At 50.7% G+C, this 22,707-nt stretch overlaps 2 protein-coding genes across 3 annotated transcripts; both read right to left on the bottom strand.

The window, feature by feature from the left end:
* Nucleotides 1-2,755: 2,755 nt before the first annotated feature.
* On the bottom strand, nt 2,756-13,702 carry PLPPR2 (phospholipid phosphatase related 2). Of its 2 annotated transcripts, none has more exons than XM_080930206.1 (10): nt 13,585-13,702; nt 12,238-12,407; nt 11,442-11,521; nt 9,946-10,134; nt 9,686-9,821; nt 7,399-7,670; nt 6,398-6,574; nt 4,572-4,694; nt 4,204-4,255; nt 2,756-3,993 (listed from the first exon to the last, which is right to left on the bottom strand). In XM_080930206.1, the coding sequence occupies exons 3-10, from the start codon at nt 11,505-11,507 to the stop codon at nt 3,650-3,652; spliced, it is 1,359 nt and encodes a 452-aa protein (XP_080786332.1). In that variant the 5' UTR covers nt 11,508-11,521; nt 12,238-12,407; nt 13,585-13,702; the 3' UTR covers nt 2,756-3,649. The 2 variants fall into 2 exon arrangements, with proteins under 2 accessions (XP_080786332.1, XP_080786333.1); XM_080930207.1 differs by having other exon boundaries at nt 3,812-3,993; nt 4,588-4,694.
* A 1,245-nt stretch (nt 13,703-14,947) lies between these two features.
* On the bottom strand, nt 14,948-22,535 carry CCDC159 (coiled-coil domain containing 159; the record flags this gene model as incomplete). The annotated part of the gene is made up of 11 exons (XM_080930188.1): nt 14,948-15,099; nt 15,919-16,001; nt 16,204-16,322; nt 16,581-16,657; nt 16,738-16,805; nt 17,275-17,470; nt 18,546-18,627; nt 18,703-18,791; nt 19,161-19,194; nt 20,634-21,072; nt 22,525-22,535. 11 exons carry the CDS (start codon nt 22,533-22,535, stop codon nt 14,948-14,950), a joined length of 1,350 nt encoding a protein of 449 aa, XP_080786314.1.
* Nucleotides 22,536-22,707: the final 172 nt, after the last annotated feature.

Below are 22,707 nucleotides of genomic sequence, written 5' to 3'. Positions count from 1 at the left end.
TTTTTCAGCATCAGCATCATCATTTGTATTATTATTAATGTGTGTGTGCCTGTGTATGTCAGTGTGTGTGTGCGTCTGTGTGTCTTTGTATGTGTCTCTGTATGTCTGTGTCTGTGTATGCCTGTGTTTGTGTCTATATGTTTGTGCATGTGTCTCTGTGTGTATATGTGTGCATGTGGACATGATTGGGCAGCTATTCTATGGCAGGCATGTGGAGGCCAGAGAACAACCTTGTCTATCTGGTTCTCCCCTTCCACCTTTACCTAGGTTCTGGAGACCAAAATCAGGTCAACAGGTTTTGCAACAAGCATTCATAGCTGCTAACCTGTCTCCCATACCCAGTTTTCTCTTTTGTCTCAGCCTCCACACTAGCCTCCAACTTACTATATTGCTGAGAACAACCTTTAGTTTTGAATCCTACTGCTTTCATCTCCCACCCAGGTGCTTGTGTTGCAAACATGCATCATCATGGATGGCCACAAACATTGTTATATATCGGGGATGAAATATAGACAAATGATCTACCACTGAGCTTAACTCCCAGCTTTGGAGAGATTTAGGAGTTAATTTGTACTATCTACCTGAGGTTATACATTTGGGGTGTGCATCTAAACAAGAGTTTGCTGCAACCCTCCTGAGCAGGCTATTTCTCTACCAAGCCTTTAAGACCTTCCGTTGCCCTCCCGCAGTCAGCACCGAGGACAGAGTCGTTCCAGCGCTGTCCGTGGTTCTGACATTGTGATTCCTTCCTGACAGGCCAGTAAGTTTTAAGGCCCTTAGGCCTCACAAATGAGGTGTATGAGCTTTGCAAGCAGCCCTGGTTGGTCAAGATAGAGGCTGTTCTCACGGCGGATCTCCCGTGGCCAGTAACAAGTCTCTCCACCTTCCGGACCACCACCTCCTTTTCTGTTTACTCTGTCAATCACAGAGTTGCAGCCATACAAAGGTCCTAGTTCTTTCCTGGAGACATCAGGCCTGAGTCTCAAGCTTCAGGACCTTTGCACTTGCTGTCTTGTGTACCTAGGATTCTTACTGCCACACACATTAAGAGTCTGTTTCCGTTTCGGAATCATTGCGTAGTCATTCTCCTTGCCTGGTGTTCCAGGTTGGCTTCGAACTCACTGCTTACCCAAGGGCCACTGTGGACTGCTTAGCTTCCTGCCCCTCCCCCTCCCAAGTACTGAGATTATGGGCACATGCCACCACCCACTCCGAAAACGTTTCATTACCTTTATTTACTCAGTGCATGGGAAGTGATACTGTGTTGAGGTACAAGGAGTACTTAGTTCTCTCTCCCCAAGCAGTGGTTCTGGGGCAGCAAACTCAGGTTTGGTACAAGCCTCTTTACACAGTGAGCCATCTCTCCAGCCCCTCAATTTTTTAAACTTAAAAAGAAACATTTAAACAATTTTTTTTTTTTTTGCGTGTGCATGCTGTGTAAATGTTGGTGCCCCGGAGGGCAGAGGAGAACATCAGATCCCTTGAGCTTTCGTACAGTTGTGAGACATCCTACATGAATGCTGGGGACAGAACCTCACTCAGCCACGTCTCCAAGCCTTCTTAATCATCATCTCCACCACCACCTTCTCCACCTCCTCCTCCACCACCACCACCACCACCACCTCCACCACCACCTCCACCACCACCACCACCACCACCACCACCTTCTCCACCACCACCACCACCTTCTCCACCACCACCACCTTCTCCACCACCACCTCCACCACCACCACCACCTCCACCACCACCTCCACCTCCATCACCACCACCACCTCCACCACCACCACCACCTTCTCCACCACCACCACCTTCTCCACCACCACCTCCACCACCACCACCTTCTTCACCACCACCTCCACCACCACCTCCACCACTACCTTCTCCACCACCACCACCTCCTCCACCACTACCTCCACCTCCACCACCTCCTCCTCCACTACTACCTCCACCACTACCTTCACCTCCACCACCACCTCCACCACCACTGTTTTTAGGGAGGGAGACAGGAAGGACTGCCAGTGTACATATGAAGCTCCCTGTAATCTGTCCCTTATCTCACCCTGGGTTCTGGGGCTGGAACTCAGGTTGTCAGACTCGGAGAAGTGTATTCACCTGCTGAGCTATGTCCGGGTTCCCACCCCACAGCTCTTACATCGTCTTACACTCCTGGCTTGACTTTTCCACTGATCAAATATCAATACCTAACATTTCAGAGATCTTAAACCCAGGTGTTGGGTGTGCATCTGTAACCCCGGCACTCATGAAGGTGAGGGAGGAGCGACATGGGTTACACAATGAGACCCTTCTTCAAACCAAACAAATACAAGTCTCAAGACCTTACCTAAATAACTGAACCCAGAGTCTTCAGCTTCACGGAGTTTCAGATTTGAGGCTCTCCTCTCCGTGGGAGGTGGGTAAGAGGGTCTCAGGTAACCCAAACTGACTTCTAACTTGCTATGTAGACAAAAATGATCTTGATCCCTCTGCCTCTTCCTCCCAGTGCTTTGTCTATAGCCATCTGTCACTTTACCCAGTTTATGAGATGCCAAGGACCTCACTGTCCTTATGGCCACCCTGCCTCTCCACATTTGTCCTTAGATACAGGCGACAACCCAGCCACACTCATATTCACTGCTGTCTAGAGCCAGAGCTGTGGTCTCACCCATGTCCTGGTGCTCGGGGGAGGCAGACAGAAGGCCAAACTTCTGTTACAAACAGGTCTTTATTAAAGATGAGGAGGGGCAGGAAAGGGGAACAGTGTCTCATCTGCCCACTGCTTTTGGCTATTCAGGGTAGGGGAACCCCCTTCTGCTCCACCCATGCCCCCCAAATGGCACAACTGCATGAGGCTGAGGCATGGGGGCAATGTGAAGAAGTAGGGTGGGTCCCAAGAAAATAAAGTCTTTTTCCACAGCCCTAATAAATAATAGAAGGTTTGTGGGGTGCCCTAGGCACAGCCAAGGGAAACAGCATCTGGAACTCCAAACCCTGTGGAATGGGGCAAGCCCTACTTAAGTAGGGAGTTGGAGGGTGTGAGATGGTGCACCTGGGGGAAGGTCTAGAAGGGAAGGGGTGCCGCAGGACCCTGCTGTGGGGGAGCCTGCCCCCCACCCTCCAGCTGGACTCCGTGTTCCCAGGGAGAGACTGGATAGCCCTCCTTGGCTTTGACTTGGCTTTGACACGGGCGGTCCCCCATTAACTGGAATCATTCCCACCCACTCTCGGCAATTCTGAATGCCAAAGGTTCTTATTGGCTGTTTAGACACTGATCACTGGCCAGAGTAGCACCCTCTTGCTTGAAGAAGCTAAGAAAGTGAGAGGTTCCCATAAACTTTTGTAAACTTTTGGGTTGAATTCTGAGAACTCAGAGCTCTCACTGGCTAGGCAATGGCCAGTTGGTCAAGCATCAGCCGTTAAATGGGCAATCCTAGGGACATGGGCCCACCTTGTTACTTTTCCTACCCAGATGTCCCAGAAGGCCAAAGAGCAGCCAAGAAAATCCCTGCCTTGATGCGTCCCTTCCAGCCATCTTCTGACGTTGGGCCTGGCTGGTTTGGAGGGCAGGGGCCTTTAGCACTCACGTACCACACGCACGCACGTATGGCAGGGGGGAAACAGGGAACACCGGGTGGATTTTAGGTGGTGGATCTCACAGCAGGTGGTCGCGGCTGGCAAACAGATAGGGGCTGAAGTTGTCGCGGTGGAAAGGGGATGGATGGAGTCCGCTGAGGGTGTACAGGTCCCGCAGCAGGGGTGTGGGCAGCAGCAGCTTACGGCCACGCCCACCTCCCCCGCCTGGGCCCCCGGGTCCAGGGGAGGAAGGCGAGGGACCCTGGCTGGGAGTTGGTGCAGGAAGGGGCAGCGGCAGAGGCAAGGGTGTTGGCTCAGACCTCAGTCGAGGGCGGGGCACACGGGGTGAGGAGCACATCGCTGGCGCCCTGGAGGACACACAGCTGGGAATCAGGTGGCCACGGCGGGCACAGTTCTGCGGCTCTAGAAATGACAATCAGAGATCAAAAGGTTAGCAAACCTGGGAGGGTGGTACAAAAGCCTAGGCCAGATGAGACCTCTGCCCACCTGGAAGAGCCTTCTGATTACTCCCTACCCTTTATCCCTTAACTAACACACACACACACACACACACACACACACACACACACACACACACACACACACACGAAAGCATGCTTCCCCAACACTTACTGGATGGGGTGAGCCGTGCCGGTGTCGAATTCGGCCTGCAGGTCTCGGGTTCCTGGGACAAAAAATAAGAGGGAAGGGGCTAGAGGATCCCAGGAGCCCACAACTCACAGTCAGAAATGTCTCATCGGCCAGATGCCCCCATGGAAAACCAGAGATCTCCAGATTAATGAGGTAAATTTGAAAGGGAGAGAGAATAGCCTTCCATTCAATAAGATTGCTTTTTTTCCCAGGACTTCATCCCCAGAGCTGGGTGATTCCTCTACGCCCATTTCCCAAGACAAAGACACTTCTCACTTGACTTCCTACCTCCATGGGCCGCCTCCACCCACCACCCTCTCCAGCACGGAGCAACTCCCGGGCCCCCTTACCTGGGCCACACTTAACTTTTCGAGGGGGCTGTCCATGGTGGGGGCCTGGCTCAGGTCCTCCCAGGGGGAGAGCCTTCGACCAGAGTGGGGTCGGCTCTGGAAATTATGCACAACACAGGTGACCTAGGCCAGACAGACAGGAGCAGGTTGAGGCCTGATACCAACAACACAAAATTATGAAAACACCCTCTCCATTTTTCAGATAGAAACCGAGGCTCGAATTTCTAGACACATACGGCCTTTCTTGACAATTTTACTTTTTACTTATTGTTTTGGTTTGTCTGTTTGTTTTGTTTTGTTGTGACAGGGTCCCTCTGTGGCTGGCATGGAACTCTCTGTTGTAGGCCTGGCCTGCCTTGAATGTAACGGATCCATTTGCATCTTCCCCAAAGTGCTGGGATTAGAGGCATGCACCACAATGCCCAGCTGCATTTATGTTTGACATTTGGAATGTTGCGATTATTTGACTTGGTCATTGAGTTTTTAAGACATTTTGAGTCATTTTTGTTTTCTGTCTATACGTGGTTTGCATGAATGTAAGTGTGCCTGTGTGCCTAGTAGCCAAGAAGACCAGAAGGGGCATTAGAGTCCCCTGGAACTGGAGTGAGGTAGTTGTGAGCCACCATGAGGGTGCTGGGAATTGAACCAAAAAAACAAAATACCACCAATCTGGCTAGGAGTGCTGGTGCACAACTTTAGTCCCCACACTTAGAAGGCAGAAGGAGACAAATGTCTGTAAGTTCGACGCTAGCTGGTCTACACATCTGCATTCCAAGCCAGAAAGGCCTGACTAGTGAGACCCTATAGACCAAGATGGCCTCAGACTCAAGAGCTCTGCCTGCCTTTGCTACCCAAGTGCTGGGATTAAAAGGGTATGCCACCATCACTGGCCAAATTAGACTTTAAAAATATATTTGGGAGTCTTGGGAGGTAGCTTAGTGGTTAAGAGCACTGATTGCTCGTGCAAAGGACCCGGGGTTTTGTTTCCTACACCCTCATGGCACCTCACGGCATCTGTCACTCTAGTTACAGTACACTCTTCTGGCTTCCTCAGGCACCAGACACGCATACACACCCCCACATGCACACACAAACTCACAAGCTCATGTTCACACTCACATTTAATGCAGGTGAAACGCACAAAATTAAAACTAAATAAACGTTTAATACATACACTTATCTAAAATTTTAAATGTATGGGTGGGCGTGCATGTTTGTGCACATGCAGGTGCGTGTGTGTGTGTGTGTGTCTGTGACTGAGAGTGAACACGTGTTAGGTGTGTCCATATGTGTTGGTGGAGGTCACAGGTTGGTATGTGTGGAAGGCGGGGTCACCCTCTGATATTTCTCTGGAGTGGTCCACCTTGCTTTTTGAGACAGAGCCTCTCGCTGGCCTGGAGCTCTGTATTAGTGCAGACCGGCCAGCCAGTGAACCCCAGGAATCATCCTGCTTCTGACTTCCTGGTTTTGAGATGGCAAGTACCCCACTTCTGCCTTCTGTATGGGTGCTAAAGACTGAACTCAGAGCCTCATGTTTGAAAGGCAAGCACTTTACCAACTGAGCCAACTTCCCCTGCAAAGCAGTATATTTCTCAGTTGCATAGTGTTGTGGCATCCCTTTAAATTTTGCCCTTCATGACATGACTCTGTCAACCCATTTCACAGATAAGAACAAGCAACCAGTCAGGGCCAAAGTAAAGAACAACTGCTCTCCCCAGGTCACACAGCATCTATACCCTTCAGCATCATCGATCAGCAATTATGCCCCTTGCTTCACGGGCCTGATGAGAGGTCTTCATACAGAGATTGGTGGGAAGGGGACTTACCAAAAACGTGGCGATGGCTGCTCCGGTCAGAAAGCCAGCTAGCACGTCTGACCAGTGGTTGCGATACTCTGCCACGCGGACCACACCCACCAGGAAGGCGGGACACAGCAGGGCCAGGCAGAGGGAAGGTTTCACCAGGCGAGAGCCCTTCACGCGGAACACTAGGGTCACGTACATCTGTGGGACCCAAACCAATCAGAGGATTAGTCCACGCCTTTCAAGTCACAGCATGGTTGGCTTGAAGGAGTCAAGGGCCTCTAGGAATAGGGGAGGGCTCAGCAGAGGTGGAGATGTAACCACGCAAGCGCAGAAAGAAGGGGTGCCTGGGATTGGGATGGCAGTGGTTCCGTATGCAGATAGTGTGGCCAAAGCGCCAAAAAGGACTGGTGAGGATCTATAGAACACGCTTCTCCAAGACAAAGAAAGATGCTCGCTGCATTAAAGCATGAACACAGAACTAGGGAGTCCAATTAGCGCTCAAGAGACAGGTCCAAGAGCTCCATAAATGGCCTCAGAACCTCATGGAGCCACAGAAGTTGTCTAGGGCGGGAAGACTGGTGGCACCAGTCATTCCAGAGGCCGGGATAGGAAAGGAAACAAAGCGCGAGAATAGAGAAAGGCAAGAAACCTAATAAATAAGACTTAAAGGGTCAGGGGCGTGACCAAATCAACAAAGGGGAGGGGCGAGAGCTCCAGGAGGCGGAGTTAAAGCCCATACTTCAGTCTCCTAGCCATAGTCCTGAGCCTAGCGACACACGACAACTTTTTAGCTACTCCAAGGGCCAGTGTTCCAAAAGGCAGAGTCCTGGAGAATAGGGGAGTAGTGAGGGAGCTAGGTAGGGCTGAGAGGCAATACGAGGGTGTGGCCTCAACCTCAAGGTTCCATCTCAGCGGGCATGAACTCCTTCCCAGACTCCCTCCCCAACCTACCTCCCCACCTCCCCAGCCCCCACCCCCAGCAAGCAGCAAGCATAACCCACTTCCAGACCCCAGGGCCTCACCGCAGTATAGGTGACCGCGTAGGCGCACAGGGCCGCATCCTTGCAGGGGAAGGCGCGGCGTGCGGCGGCCACCAAGCTGGGACTGCCTGCACAGGCGCTCTGGTCCGTAACAAAGCGGTCAGGCCCTGGCCGGTCAGGAGACGGCGGTGGGCAGCCCAGGGCCGTGTAGTTGGGGCGACACACCGAAAGGAAGTGAGGTGTGGGGTTACCGGTCACCACTTGTCCCGCATTTGCAAAGATGGTCGTAGTGAAGAGGCCAAAAGAGTAAACCCCTGGCGGTGGGGAGGAAAAAGGTCATGTCTCTTGCACTGGACTCCTCCCGAGTGTCCCACATGGTTCCATTAAGCCCCCTGTCTGTCTCTTCTTTTTTTAATATAAAAAATGATTTTTAAACACAGGGAGACAGAGGCAGGCGGACCTCTGAGCAACCTATCTGGTCGACAGAGAGTTCCAGGACAGCCAGGGCAACACAGAGAAATCCTCTCTCAGGGAAAAAAAAAAATTAACATTTATTTGGGGTATGTCTATTTATATAGGCATCATTATGCATTGTGTGGAGGTCGGAGGATGGACAACCCGAGGTATTTTGTTCTTTTCTTCTACCACATAGGTTATAGAAAATCTCTCTCAGCATTGTCAGGCCTGGCACCAAGCTCCTTTAGACCAGTTGCTGGTCTCAATTGTCATGCTGGGATGGTCACTAGAGCCGATCTGGGGCCCTGTGATGACTGGGCTGAAGTCCCCTTACTTTTGGTGCCACCACAGCCCCTCCCCCCACAGTCTGTCTCTAAGAAATAGCCTGTATCATGGGCAGGCTCTCCCCGATTCCATCCCAGCTGCTCTGGGACCCTCAGCAGCACTGCACCATGGGTTTAGGACCTGCTAGAAAGACCTTATTGGTATTTCTGGGATGCCCCCTCCCTTTCCCCTTCCCTTCCTCTTACATTTTTTAAGAATTATGTTTGCGTGTGCTCATGTGTGCGGAGGTCAGAGGACAACTTGGGCCACATCTATACATCTATCTGTTCTTCTAGCATATAGGTCCTAGGATTGAACATCACCCACTGAATCCTCTGATCACGCCCTAAGGATATGTATTATCTTGAGATAGATATAGATGGCTAAGAATTTTCAATCTAACTTGAACTCTTAAAATTATTTACTTGTTATTTTTATGTGTATAGATATGTGCCTATGTGAGTTTATGTGCACTAATGGGTGCAGGTGACCATGATGACCAGAGAGAATCAAATCCCCTTGGAACTGAGTCGTGACCAGCTGTGGGCTGCCTGATGTGGGTGTTGGGACCTGAACTACGGTCCTCTGCAAAAGCAAAAAGCACTCTCCACCACGAAGTTACCTTTCCAGCCCCTGGCTAGAACTTTTGAATGCTGAGTTTATAGGAATATGCCAGTCCACACACTTTTTTATTTTTTTAAGATACTGACTCACTTTGTAGCCCAGGCTAGATTCCAAACTTGAGATCTTCCTACCACAGCCTTCCAAGTCCTTGAATTACTGATGTGCACCACACACAGGCTGGAACTCTGTGGGTGCAAGTTCATATACATATTGGGGAGCTAAGAGGACAATTTCAGTTGTCATTCCTCCAACACCTCCACATTTGGTTTGAGACAGAGTTTCTCACAGGCCTGAAATGTTGCCAAGTAGGCCAGATTGGGTGGCCTGAAGCTTCCATGAATACACGTCTCCACCTCCCACCTTACCAACTCTGGGACAGCAGATGTGTGCCATCTCTGGCTTTTAAAACAGATTTTCTTTTATTCATGTGTATGCTCATGCATGTATGTGTATGTCTATGTGCATGTATGCGTGTATGCATGTATCTATGTCTGTGTACATGCCTATTTCTTTGTGTGTGTATGTATGTGTACAGGACTGTATCTATGTGAGGGTACATCCATGTATCTATACATATGTGTCTATGAATGCAGCTATGTGTGTGTGCATGCGTCTAAGTGTGTGTGTGTGTGTATACACATGCTTGTGTCTATTTATGTGTGTGCATGCATGTATGTGTGTGGGCGTGCACCATATCTTGAGCGTAGTCAGAGGACAACTCAAGAATTGCTTTTCTCTTTTGACCATGTGGGTCTGCATAATCAAACTCAGGTCAAGCTTGGTGGCAAGCACCTGTACCCACTGAGCCATCTTGATTCACTGGCCTGAGATTTCTTTGTAAGGTGGAACTGGCTCATACTCCTTTGTCCCTGAACTCACTTCACTCCCCAAGACCATTGGACTGACCCCAGGCTGCATTTCTCACCCAGGAAACGGACCAGCCTCCGCAGTGGGGGACTGAAGCGGCAGCAGGCCCCGGATACAATGGTGCTCTCCCCACTGACAGGACTGGCGGAGGGTGGTGCAGGGCAGAAGGCGCGGGCCAGCTCCCCCAGCAGGATCTGGGAACAAGAGCAAGATGGGGTCTTCCTGGCCTTCAAGGCCAGAGCCCCACCAGCCCCAACCTGGCCTTCCTGCCTTCTGGGAGGTCCCTAGCGTCCAGCCTGGTGATCCCCACCATCTCACCGTGAGGATGGGCCCAGCAGTGACCAGGGCATAGATGAGGGCGGGAGGTGCTCGGCTAGCAGCCTCAGGCCCAGGGTACGGCTTGGCATAAGCGCTGTCATAGCAGAAGAAGCCCTGGGTGTGCACAGGGAAGGTGTCTGTGAACTCCAGGCGGTATGCAAGAAGGACCACGATGCCCAGCAACACAGACTGCAGGGAGTCAGGGACCGGAGAGAAGCAGAAAGAGACAGGAGGAAGTCAGAAGCTTTGAGGTCAGAGACAGAGACAAGGAAATGGAGATAGATGGAGGGAGAGGGGAAATGAAAGATGGACATTGAAACCAGAGGAGAGGAGGGAAAGAAAGAGTTAATACATTTTAATCTTCCCAACAACTGTAGCAATGTACCCTGTTTTCTTGTTTCTGGTGGGCTTTTGTTTTGTTTTTGAGACACAGCTTCATATAGGCTAGGATAGCTAATTCATTATGGAATTGGGCCTGACTCCTGATCTCCCGGTCTCCATCTCCCTAGTGCTGGGGTTACAGCTGTAGGTCAGTATGCCTTGCTGATTCAGTGCAGGGGGTAGAACCCAGGGCTTCATGCAGACTGGGCAAGTCTCTGCCACTGACCCACATCCTCAACCCCATATTTTATTTACCTGGTTATAAACCTATTACTTTTAGATAATCTCATCATGTATCTCAGGCTAGCATGGAAATCATATACATTTCTGTTTTATTTGAAACAAGGTTTCGCTGTCTGCCCTGGAACTCCCTATGTAGACCTGGAGCTCACCAGAATACATAGGCCTTTCCCTCCCAAGTGCTGTGATTAATGCTATGTGTGACCATACCTGGTTTGCTTTGAGACAAGATCTCATCCATGGTCCTACCTGGCCTGACCATGTATATTTGCCTTGAATTTGCAGACATTCTCTGGCTTCTGCCTCTTCCTCCAGACTGTTAAAATTTTAAGTATGCATTGCAATGGCTGTGCCCTGCGACTCTTTAATCTTTTTTTTTTTTTTTTAAGATAGTCTCAAGTAGCCCAGGCTAGCCCTGACTTCCCTGAAATCCTTCTCTTTCAGCCTCCCAAATGCTGAGGTTACACATATGTGTCCCTGTGCCCTGTTAATTATGTACATTTTGGAGATGAAGAAACTGAGGCTTAGGCATGCAAAGTCCCAAAGTGTGATGGGTCAGGGCAAAATGGGGCCAGAATCCAGAGAGGAATGCTTCTGATTCCAATCCTGCAACCGCACCGAGAGAGAGAGAGAGAGAGAGAGAGAGAGAGAGAGAGAGAGAGAGAGAGAGAGAGAAAGAGAGAGAGAGAGAGAGAGGGGCAGCAGGGGTTCTGGGATTCTGGGGTGTAAGAGGTCAGAGAGGCAGAGGCAGGATTGATTGGAGCCAGGGATGTGGGGAAATGAGTATAAGACAGGACTGGGCCAGGAGTAGGGAGACAGGCTGGGCAGGGACAGAGGGACAGAGCCCTTTCTCAGAGTGGCTTTGAGGTTCTCACCTCCACAAAGACGAAGCAGGGGATGATGGAGAAACTCCGCTTCAGGTGAGGTCTCCCTCCAGCCATGGTGAGGCCTGGGCCTGTGAAGGGAGAGGGGGTGAGAACTCTGGGGTCACATCACTGAGTATGAGGCTTCATGGAGTTCTGGGTCTGCTCTTTCGCCTGGCTGTGCTCGGCCACCAACTCCTACCTTGTTGGCCCCTGTTGCTGTTCACTGGGCATCCTGCCTCTTCTTACACCAGGGCTCTGAGGTCTACCAGAGAGCTAAGCCTTGTATTTTGCTTAGTTACATTTATTATCTGTTGACTCTGTGCGAGTGTCCCACACAGTTCATGTGGAGGTCAGATGGTAACCTGCAGAAGCTGGTTCTCTCAAAAGGTTCTATAGTGATCTCTCTATCTTCAATTAAAGAAATCCTGCAGACCCCTTTTATGGGAGGAGCTGCCTCCAGCTTTACAGAAGGGTGCCTCTCTCCTTGGCACCCATATTTTAGGGAACTTCATCATCTTTGCCCAGGAGATCCCAGCTTCTGCAAGTCGCTTCCTCCACATCTCCCTCCCTGTCCCCATGGGCTGTGGTGTCTGGTGTGGGTTGATAGCCAGATACTCCCTCTCCCCCTTCCTCCCAGACCAGCTGCCTCTCCAGCCTCCTCGCACCCCCTCTCCCCCTTCCTCCCAGGCCAGCTGCCTCTCTAGCATCTTCGAACCACCCCTCCCCCTACATCTAACTTCAATTCCCAGGGCATCAGTAGCCAATACAGTCAAGCCAGCTGTACACCTGTGGCACCTGGTCTCACCTGTGAAAGCGCCCTAGGGTTTCCTACAGACATCCACCTCCACTGCCACCAACTCACAGCCACTCCTTGAGGCCAGCAGGGCAAGAACACTCATCTCCATTGCATGGCTGTAGAAACTGAGGCCCAGGCAGGTGAGGGTGAGCACAGTGCATCCAGGGCTCCATTGAGGCCTACTCCACAGAGTGACACATTGGAGTGAGGGTCACCACAGGTTCCAAGTGTACAGAGTCAACTATAAGGGCACTCCCACACAAGATATAACCCAGGCATGGCTTCTTTCACAAACACCAGACACAGGGACATCTCAGAACATGACATCCATCCATCCACAGCAAGAGCCCAGCATACCATGTGGGGTGCCTGTTTCCTGCTGAGCAAACCAGATTTGCTCATTCACACAAATCCCCAGTACTCCTAAACACACACACACACACACACACACACACACACACACACACACACACAGTTTGCATACGGCCTGTCATAGACTCCCACACGGATGGAACATACCCCCTCAAACACACAGTCAGAGAGACAGAGAAACATCCCAGCCCCCCACAAATTCTTGCCCTGATACAGTCACCACCATAGTCTCAAGGTTGCTAACCACTTAGAATCACAGCAGAGTCACTCCACACAATGAGAGTCACAGAATGGGTCACAGAGTCACACCCCCAGTTACAAGGCGCTCAATGACAATCACACACACGAACACCCTCTTCACAGTCAAAGGAGAGACAGCGTGCCACCCACAGCCTCAGCCACATGGTCAGGTAGGGATATATGTGACAGGGACTTGAAGCACACACAAAAGGCACGTAAGAGCAGACACCTGCCAGATTGCAAAACAGACACACAACATCAGAGGGAACACAACAGTAACTACAAAATGATAGACCACACAACTAGACACCAACACACACACACACACACACACACACACACACACACACACAGAAGCCAGTACATGTTCTCCCCCCCCCACACAGACAGACAAAAATCACTGGACACACCCGAATCCATCACAGCCAGAAGCCACACACACAACCAGTTACACAACCATACACCAACACAGGGCAGCAACACCATCATTCACCCACAGCTACCCTCGCAGCACTGTGGCCTGGCTCTTGAGGCCCCCGGGGGAGGGGGTCCCCTTTTCCAAGCTCCCCTCCCCCAACCCCATCTAAAGCCCTAGATCGCCACTTCCCCTCCCCCTAACTGCCCTCCCCTCCGCAATGGACCCGCAGGGAACGGATCGGAAAGACCCGTGTCCATGGTCTGGACATGCGTGTCCAGGCTGGGCAGCCCCTGGGCTAGAAAGAGGCGCCCACGCTTCTCCCTCACCCTGTCAAGGCCGACGCCGCCTGAACCCTCGCTCCCTCTAGGCGGTCACGGCGCTGCAGAACAGTCAGACAGATCGCTGGCCAAGCAGGCGGACACCGAGATGAAGTCTGGACTGCCGGACTTGCCGCTCCGCGCAGACTCCGTGGCCGAGGCAGGGGCGGGGCCACAGGGTGGCTTATTTGCATATACCATTGGGGCGGGGGCATGAGCCATCATTTGCATAACCCAATGGGGGGCGGGCCCTAGCCTCTTGTTCACCGGGTGGGCGGGGTCATTGATCTCTCATTTGCATAACAAGGGGCGGGTAGTTGTGAGCACGTCGGGGCGGGGCTCTAAAACGTTTATTTGCATAACTCAGAGGCAGGGGCAGGATTAGAAAAGAATGCAGATAGAGATGAGGGAAGGAGCTCAGCCTCTTTAAAAAACACCTCTGGTACGCCTCTCCCCATTTGGCATCCCAGATCCATTTTTGTGTTTGGGACAGGGTCTCATGCAGCTCAAGCTCCAGTTTTCTTTGTAGCCAAGCCTACAGTGGATCCTCCTGCCTCCATCTCCTTGAGTGCTGGAATTTCAGACCTGTTCTACCACATCTGGTTTGCATGATGGCGTTGGAACACAAAGCTTCCTGCATGCTAGGCAAGCACTGTCCTGATTTTGTGTTTTTAAATTTTTTAAATTGCATTTATTTGCTGGGCAGTGGTGGCTGCATGCCTTTAATCCCAGCGCTCAGGAGGCAGAGGCAGACGAATCTCTGTAAATTCGATGCCAGCCTAGTCTACAGAAAGAGAAAGGTTGAAGGACAACTTGGATGAGTCAGTTCTCTACTACCATGAGGGTCCCTGGGAACAAACTCAGGTCTTCAGATTTGGCGGTGAGTGCCTTTACCAAGTGAACCATTTAGTGGGTCCACTTCTGTGTTTTTGAGACAAAGTCTCCTATGGCTCACACAGGTCTCGTACTTGGCTGTATTAACTATAAAGTGAGATGCTTCCTTCCATCTACCTCCTAAGTGGTTGGATCACAGACATACCCAACTAACATACCCTAAATCTTGTCTCACTGTCCACACATCCTCAAAAGTGCCCAGTCTCTGCATCCGTTGAGATACCAGAGTTATCCGGGGTTAGAGTTGGGGAGGACCCCAGGCTCTTAAACCAGTGGGTGCAAAAGTCCAGGGTGGCGAAAGGTCTCAGCTAGTTTATTTTCTCTCTGGAGGGATCTTCAGGGAAAGCAGTCCCAGCTGCTCAAGCTACAGGGAGAGAAGGTAGGTCGTGATCTGGTTTGAACCAGGAGAACTCAGGGTTGCCAGCCAGGGACTAAATGCCCAGATAGGATGCTAGCCTCAAGGCCTACACTGTGGGAATCACAAGTGGGCCAGAGGGTAAGGGCTGGACAGGGGCTGAGTAGGGTCTGTACCAGGAGGGTAGGATCCACTCTTGCTGAAAGGCCTCTCCCAGTCAGAATCGGAGTCCCAGGAAGGGCACTGAGAACTCTGACACTGGTGTCCTTTCTGGCCTGTGGGAGAGACATGTTATCCTGGTTCTTCAGGTCCTCAATATGGCCCTCTAGCAACGTCTCCACATCCCCTGAGATGAAACCACATTGAATTGATTTATGATCCAGACACCCACATCCCTTTAAAGGTATTTAAAGGTATTATTACCCAAAGTAATACCAAATTATGTCAATGACCCTTTAAAGGTTCCCATAGAGGGCCAGAGGCAACTCAGTTAAAAGTATCACTGGCTGATCTTCCAGAGGACCCAGGTTCAATTCCCAGCACCCACATGGTGGCTCACAACCCTTTGTAGCTTCAGTTCCAAAGGGTCTGACGCCCTCTTCTGGCCTCTGAGGCACTAGGCATGCAGGATGTGCATAGATAGATGCAAAACACCCACAGACACAAAATAAAATACATCTGAAAAAATCCCATAGAGCCAGGAATGGTGGCGCACATCTGTAACCCCAGAATAGGGGAGATGAATAGGGGTGATGGGCGTTCAGGTCATCCTTGACTACTTAGTGAGTTTAAATTAATCTGGGCTATGTGAGACACACACTCTCTCTCTCTCTCTCTCTCTCTCGATATATATATATCTCACAAATCCTAAATGTGACCCCAAAGTAGCTTGTGCATGAAACACCCAGGCTAGTCTTGGGTTTGAGGTCCTCTTTCACCCACTCCCTAATTTCTGGGGTTCTGCCTTCTTCAAAATCTCAACCAGCTCCTCAGCTATCCAATGCAGCCTCAGAACCCCAGCCATGTGACCCTCTAAGGTGGCCTCCTACACACTGGGCTGGGTGTGATCTCCCCCATTATATTCGGCCCCTCACCCTTGAGACTGGAGGCCCTGGGTCTGGTGCCCATGGACAAAGCAAGACAGTCGATGGAGCTCTGCAGACTGTGAACAGCAGACCTGTGGGGAGACAGAGAAACAGGGGTCCTCAAGAGATGCCGGGGTATCCAGGGTACACCTCAATTAGAGCCAGGGCAAGGGCAGCTGTGGAAGGGATGTTTCTTAGAGATAGGAAGGATGAGAACCAATCCAGATGCAGCGGGTAGAGAGGCAGGTTAGAGGACGGTTAGGGACCAGGGGTCGCACCGGAAGCTAGCCTCACCATATGTCATGCAGCTCCTTCTGGAGGTTATCCTTCCAGCAACCACTGCCTTCTGAGACACCCTCAGCCTCTGGCCATGAAGATGAATCATATGCCTGCTGCTTCATCTTGGTAAGAACCTGGTTCCGGAGGGGTTGAGAGAGTGCGTGATTAGACACACAAGCAAGGATGACCATAGGAAAAGGTAACCATGACGTAGCTCTTCAATTCCAGGCTGTATGGAGTCCTCAGTGAGCAAAGTGATTTGCCCATAATCACATAGCATTAAGTATCAGAGCTGAGCTTTCAATTCTGCTTCCTAGATCGAGTCAAGTGGCAGAAGCCAGAGGAAGCACCCCTTGGCCGGGTGTCCCTCGGGCACTATTTTCTCTGCTCACCTTGCGGCACTTCACCTGTGTTTTCTGCATCTTCTGGATATTCAGGAGATTATCTGAGATCTCATCCTCCTGCTCTTCTGCTGGGGAAGAGGGCTCAGTGAGCAGGGGAAAGAGTAGCCCCACATCCCTTCCAGGCTGTGCGCTTCCAGGAACTCACGGAGCTTCTGATAGATGAAAGTCACCTCTTCCCGCACCAGCTCCAGTTCCTCCCACAGAAACTTCTTGCTGAAGGGAGAGAGGAGCCTAGACCCTCGCCCCAGCCCATTCCCATGCCTCCCACTGCCCTACACCTGGGCTCTGCTTACAACCTCAAAATTGGTCTACAGCACAAGACTCCACCCAGTCCCGGACTCCGCCCACAGCCCCGCCCACTTCCCTCGCCTTTCGGTCTACTTTCTCTTTCCTACCTGGATCTTCCCAACATCTCTTGAGTTTTTTTTACTCTCCAGCCTCAATGCCTCTCTAGTCTTCTGAGTCCCTGCCTCCTTCCCCATTCCACCTCCAACTTACTGTATCGCTAACCTAGGTCCCTTAGCCTCCTCAACACCCACTTTCTAGCCACCTGTATCCTCTGAGCGTCCTTTCCTGTCCCCATGTTGTGTCCCCCAAGCTTTCCACGCCCTGCTCTATTAAGTGCCTTCAATGGTAGCCTGCTTTCTTGAAACCTCCACGCTGCCCTCCTGCCCACACCCACCTGTCCCGGATCTCCTGGGCCAACAGCTGCAGGCAGCGAGTGGTACGGGCCCGTTGCAGCTCCTCACCTTTCTTCAGTGTCTTCTGCAACCCTTGCAGGCCTTGAGCCAGGGCCCCATACAGCTCCTGTTGGCTCTGCTCTGTGCTCCACTTACGGCCGTCCTTCTCTCCTTGGCGGGTCGTGGGGCTCAGCACTTCTGTAGAGATGGTGGGATACTCTTGGTTTCATTTGTGTGTGTGGGGGTCTCCATCTTATCTTTTTTTTTCTTTTAAAGATATATTTATTTTATTTATATGAGTACACTGTTGCTGTCTTCAGACACACCAGAAGAGGGCATCAGATCCCATTACAGATGGTTGTGAGCCACCATGTGGTTGTTGGGAATTGAACTCAGGACCTCTGGAAGAGCAGTCAGTGCTTTTAACCACTGAGCCATTTCTCCAGCCCCTCCACCTTATCTTTTGACACAGGGTCTCTTACTGAACCTGACACTTGAATCTCCTATCTCCAACTCTGAAGAACTCCGGATTAAGTGTGCCCAGCTGAGCCCGGTTTCCCCTTCCCCCCACCCCGCCCCCCATCCCCCACCTCGTCCCGCCCCCCCCTGCCCCCTCCCCCGAAATCTGAGTTCTAGAGATGAACTCAGGTCTTCCTGCTTGCATGGCAAGCTTCTTAACAACAGAACCATGTCCTCAGCCCTGGAACATTTTTCATTTTTAAGATAGCTTAGTTACATTTTATGTGGCTTATGTTTTGTGGGCATTTTGCCTGGTGCCCATGGCGGTCAGAAGAAGTTGTCCTATTAGCTGGAACTGAAGTTATACAGGGTTGTGGCTACCACATAGATACTGGGGACAGAACCTGGGGCCTCTGCAGGAGCCCCCAGTGCTCTTTCCTGACAAGCTATGCCTCAGCTTGAGGCTTCTGTTCTTATTTTTTATTTCCCAGACAGAAGCTCTACCCTGGGCTGACTTTCAACTCCTTAATTAGATAACCTTGAATAATCCTCTTGCTTTTGTCTCCCAATCCAGGGATCACAGGCACTTACAGCCTGGTCCAGTTTTATTCCAGGCCTGAGATGAAACCCAGGACATCATACATACTAGGCAAGTGCCCTACCAACTGAGGTCCAGCCCCAAAAGGGGAAACTGATGTGAGCCCGAGGCTAGCTTTGACCCCAGCCTTTTAAGCCTGTTTTGTGACCTTGACCTGGAACTTATTTTCCACTCACCACAAACTTACTCAGACCCTGGCCTCTGTCTCCTCCTCACCTTCGAGCTGCTGGATCTTGATCTGTTGTAGACAGCTCTCCTTCTCCAGCATGGTCACAGAATGGTTCAGGAACTCAAAAGCCTAGAGGGCAGGAGGTGAGGCCCTGGAGTGGGGAGGAGGATGAGAACAGGGGTACAGAGGGTGGAGGGGACTCACCTTGCTCTGAGCCAGCAGCTGAGTCCTGAGAGACTCTAGTTCACATCGCAAGAGCTTCTGAGAGTCAGGAATTAGCATGGTGTTCTTAACTGTGGGCAGAAGCAAAGGTAAGATCAGGGCAGAGATGGGGGCGACGGAGGAGGTAGTGGGACAGGTACAGAGCAGGAGACCCCTTTGAGGCGTTTATGAGCACAGGCCTTGAGACTGAAGAAGAAAGTGGAAAGTGGCCCTGGAAGGTGGCTGTGGGTAGGTGCTTGCCACTAAGACAGGTGACTTGAGTTTGATTCCAGGGACCCACAAGGCAGGAGAGAACCAACCTTGTCCAAGAGAACCAAGTTGTCCTCTGACCTTCAATGTGTGCCATGGCACACACCCTCAGACTTGGGGAGTAAATATGGAAGTAAAAATTAAGTGGGGATAGAACCCCAAATGTCTTCCCCCTCCAGTCCCACACTCACCCTTTACTTTGGAAGGGCTGGGCTCCAGGGACTTCTGGGGCGAGAGGAGAGGAGTATGAGAATGTGCTCTTAGTTCACCTTACTGAAGCCCAACCCGGAGAGCAGGGCAAAGGTGGCTTCCCTGAGTTCCAGTTACCCCAAAGTAGGTGAAACTGTGTCCAGGGGCATTCATCACAACCCCCACCCCCAAATTATCATCTGCACATGCTCAGAAGTGCACTTGTATGCTTCATCTATATGTCTGTGAGACTCTCGGTTGACTCTGACAGGAAGCCGATGCCTGCCAGGCTGTTCCTGGTTTGACCTTTCTCCTTTGGAGTGCAAGACACCAACTACAGCAATGTCTATAACAAACACCAGCGCTCACTCCACACACCACAAACTGATGTTTGGTTGTTTGGTTGGTTGGTTGGTTGAGTGTTTCCCACAAACCACAAACTGTTGTTAAACACAATCAGTCATATAGACAATTTGAGTTACTAGTATGAGTCTCACACACAATAAGAAACCATATAGATACAAACCCAAGAAAAAACAAACAAACAAACAACAACAAAACCCCACAAAAAGTGAGGCATCCTCATGTCTGAAGAGATAGTTCAGTGTACCGGGCTTGCAAGATTGGGTCCCAGCATTTCTGTTTTCTGAGGCTAGGTGGCCCACAACCACTTAAAACTCCAGCTTCAGGAGATCTATGTGCTCTTCTGGCTTCCACAGACACTTTGAAGTGCGCACACACACACACACACACACACACACACACACACACTTTGGAGACAGTAGCAGGTGGATCTTTGTGAGTTTGAGGACATCCTGGTCTACATAGTGAGTTTCAGATCAGCCTTTTAAAAAAATGCAAAATCCAGGTCAGAAGGCTCACAACTACCTACCTAAACTTCAGTTCTAAGGATCTAATGCCCTCTTCTGGCCTCTCAAGGAGTTGCACTCATGTGTGCAAACACACACACACACACACACACACACACACACAACACACACCTTCAAAAAAATGAAAGTTAGGTCAGGCAGCGGTGGTGCACCTCTTTGATCCCAGCACTTAGAAAACAGTGGAAGGCACATATTTGAGTTCTAGACCATCCTGGGCTACAGAGCTCCAGAACAGCCAAGGCTACACAAAGAAACCCTGTCTCAGAAAACAGAAAACAATCAACAAAGACATAATGTCTCCATTCTAGAACCCTACCATGCAGGAAATGCACTGGAGTCAAACCCAGCTTTGGCTACAGAGCAAATTCAGAATTAGGTTGGGCTTCACCACCGTCTCATGATAAACAAGCAAAGAAACACAAATAGGATTCCTTCCACCCACCCCCCTCGCCCCGCCCCACCGGGGCGCTGTTCTAGGTGCTGAAACCGAGTACAGTCCCTGTATTGCAGACCCTTCCCTATGCTCTACGGTAGTACACAGCTAGTTCTTTCTTAGTTTAAGGAGGATTTCCTGGGTGGGGTAACCTTGGCTATGCTCTGGTTCCTCTTCACAAGGTCCTGGTCATGATGTTCGTCCTTGTTCAAGTCTGAGTTGGAATAGGATGCAGCCTCATGAGGCTGGGGCGTTGAGTCCCACTCCAGCCAGGCCACAGACTTCGCTGCTTGTTCAGTAGCAGTGTTCACGGTCTCAGGCTCCAAGGTCCTGGACCAGTGGGTCATACAGCCCACAGCCTTGTCTGAGGAGCACCCTAGAGGGACAAAGGTTTCCTTCAGGGACAAGTGAAGGCAACTTGTAATTGTCAGCCCCTCCCAGGCCTCCAAATGTCTAGCAGGCTCTCCAAGAGGTGATGAGTACTTGCCCCTCTCCTTAGCAGGCCAAGATGTGTTGGAGAGTGAGGGAGATAAGCAGAGATGAGAAACACAGCAGTCAGAGTCCCAGGGTAGGCCAGCCAAAAGAGGGTCACTGCAGAAGGGGGATGTGAGGAGCTCTGAGACCAGTCTCTAACTCCCAGACCTTTTATTTTTAGCTGTTTGTTGTTTTGAGACAGAGTCTCATGTAGCCCAGGCTGGCCTCCAAACTCATTATGTAACCAAGGATGATCTTGAACTCCTGATCCTCCATTTTCTACCTCCCAGGTGGCTAGGATAACCGGCATCCAGGTTATACAGTGCTAGGGATGGAACCCAGGTACATGCTAGGCAGGTGCTCTACCAACTGAGAATTGGCCCCAGACACCTAACCTCTTTAGAGTCTCCCCAAAGAGACTCCTCAGAGATATTCCAGCCAGAATCTCCTCAGTATTGGCAAAAGTAGAAGTCGGGTGAAAAGTAAACCCAAACACAGAGGAGGGGTTAGATTATGAGAACCAGACCTCCACATAAAGACATGAAGCCATGGAGGGCTGGAGCGGATTCACAGAGCAAATTGCTTCCTGCCATACTCGACAAGATGAATAGATCCCCAGGGACCAGCTTAAAGGTGGGAGGAGAGAACCAACTCCATAAAGCTGTCCTCTGGCATGTGTGTCATGACACATGCACATGTAGGACATACCTCATGCACACACAAGAATAACAATGTTTCATATTAGAAAAGGACATAAAGTAGTCACATGCCTTTAATCCCAGCCTTCAGGAGGCAGAGGCAGGCAAATCTCTTTTGAGTTCAAGGCCAGCCTGGTCTACTTAGTGAGTTCCAGTCCAGTCAGGGGAAGAGAGCCTGTCACAAAACCTTTTTCTTTTTTTCTTTTTCTTTTTTTGGCTTGAGAGTTGGTTTAGCTGCTTTTCCTGAGTAAGTTCAATTCTCCAGTCCCGGAGGATTTGATGCCCTCTTCTGACCTCTACAGGCACTGGATGCGAAAGCAGTGCCCAGACATATATACAAGCAAAACACTAATACACATAAAACAACATTTAAAATCTGAAACAAACAAACAAACAAACAAAACACATAAAGAACAGGATGTGGCAGTTGACCCCTTTTAATCCCAGCACTCAAGAGATCCCTGAGTTTTAGGCCAGCTTAGTCTACAAAGCTAATTCCAGGCCAGCCAAGGCTATACAGTGAGAATCTGGGAGGGAAAACATTATATACACTTTATTGGGCTGCCCTGATTACAGATTTAGTCCGGCCCTTGGCAAACAAAAATTTGTTCTAGAATATCATCTGAGGACCACAGATATCCTAGAAGATTAGAGCGGGGAAACAGAAGAGGAATTTCAGAGCTTCACCAATAGAAGGTCCCCAACCGTGCCTGCCCTCCCCCAACACTAAATCTTCTGCTGTCCCCTTCTCCAGAGAATGCTTAGAGCGAGGGGGCGTAACCAATTACAATTAGCCCTGCCCCTTGTTCTGTCAATCTAACACCCAACCGGTCTCCCGATCCCCTCTCCATCCCCACCTACTACTGCATACCACCTGTTCATGCTCTCCCATCAGGGACCACGAATCCAGTACCCAGCTGTGACGCTGAAGTTTTGATCCCCTGGGGACACCATCGTTGGAAAACGCGGGGAGGCCAAAGGCGGAGTCACAGAGAAGGGCGTGGTCCTTGCTTAAGCCACGCCCGCTCACTCCGGGTAAGCGCGGAGCTCATTG

The sequence above is a fragment of the Micromys minutus genome (assembly GCF_963924665.1).
Source record: "Micromys minutus genome assembly, chromosome: 16".
NCBI lineage: Eukaryota > Metazoa > Chordata > Mammalia > Rodentia > Muridae > Micromys > Micromys minutus.
This window is presented reverse-complemented; position numbering and strand designations above follow the sequence as displayed.

Coding starts and splice junctions, on each gene's coding strand:
- PLPPR2 (XM_080930206.1), bottom strand. CDS start 11,507: ATGGCTGGAGGGAGACCTCACCTGAAGCGGAGTTTCTCCATCATCCCC. Junction 9,822..9,945: donor CTGCTGGGCCCATCCTCACG/GTGAGATGGTGG, acceptor TCTTGTTCCCAG/ATCCTGCTGGGGGAGCTGGC. Junction 4,256..4,571: donor AAAAGTTAAGTGTGGCCCAG/GTAAGGGGGCCC, acceptor TTTTTGTCCCAG/GAACCCGAGACCTGCAGGCC.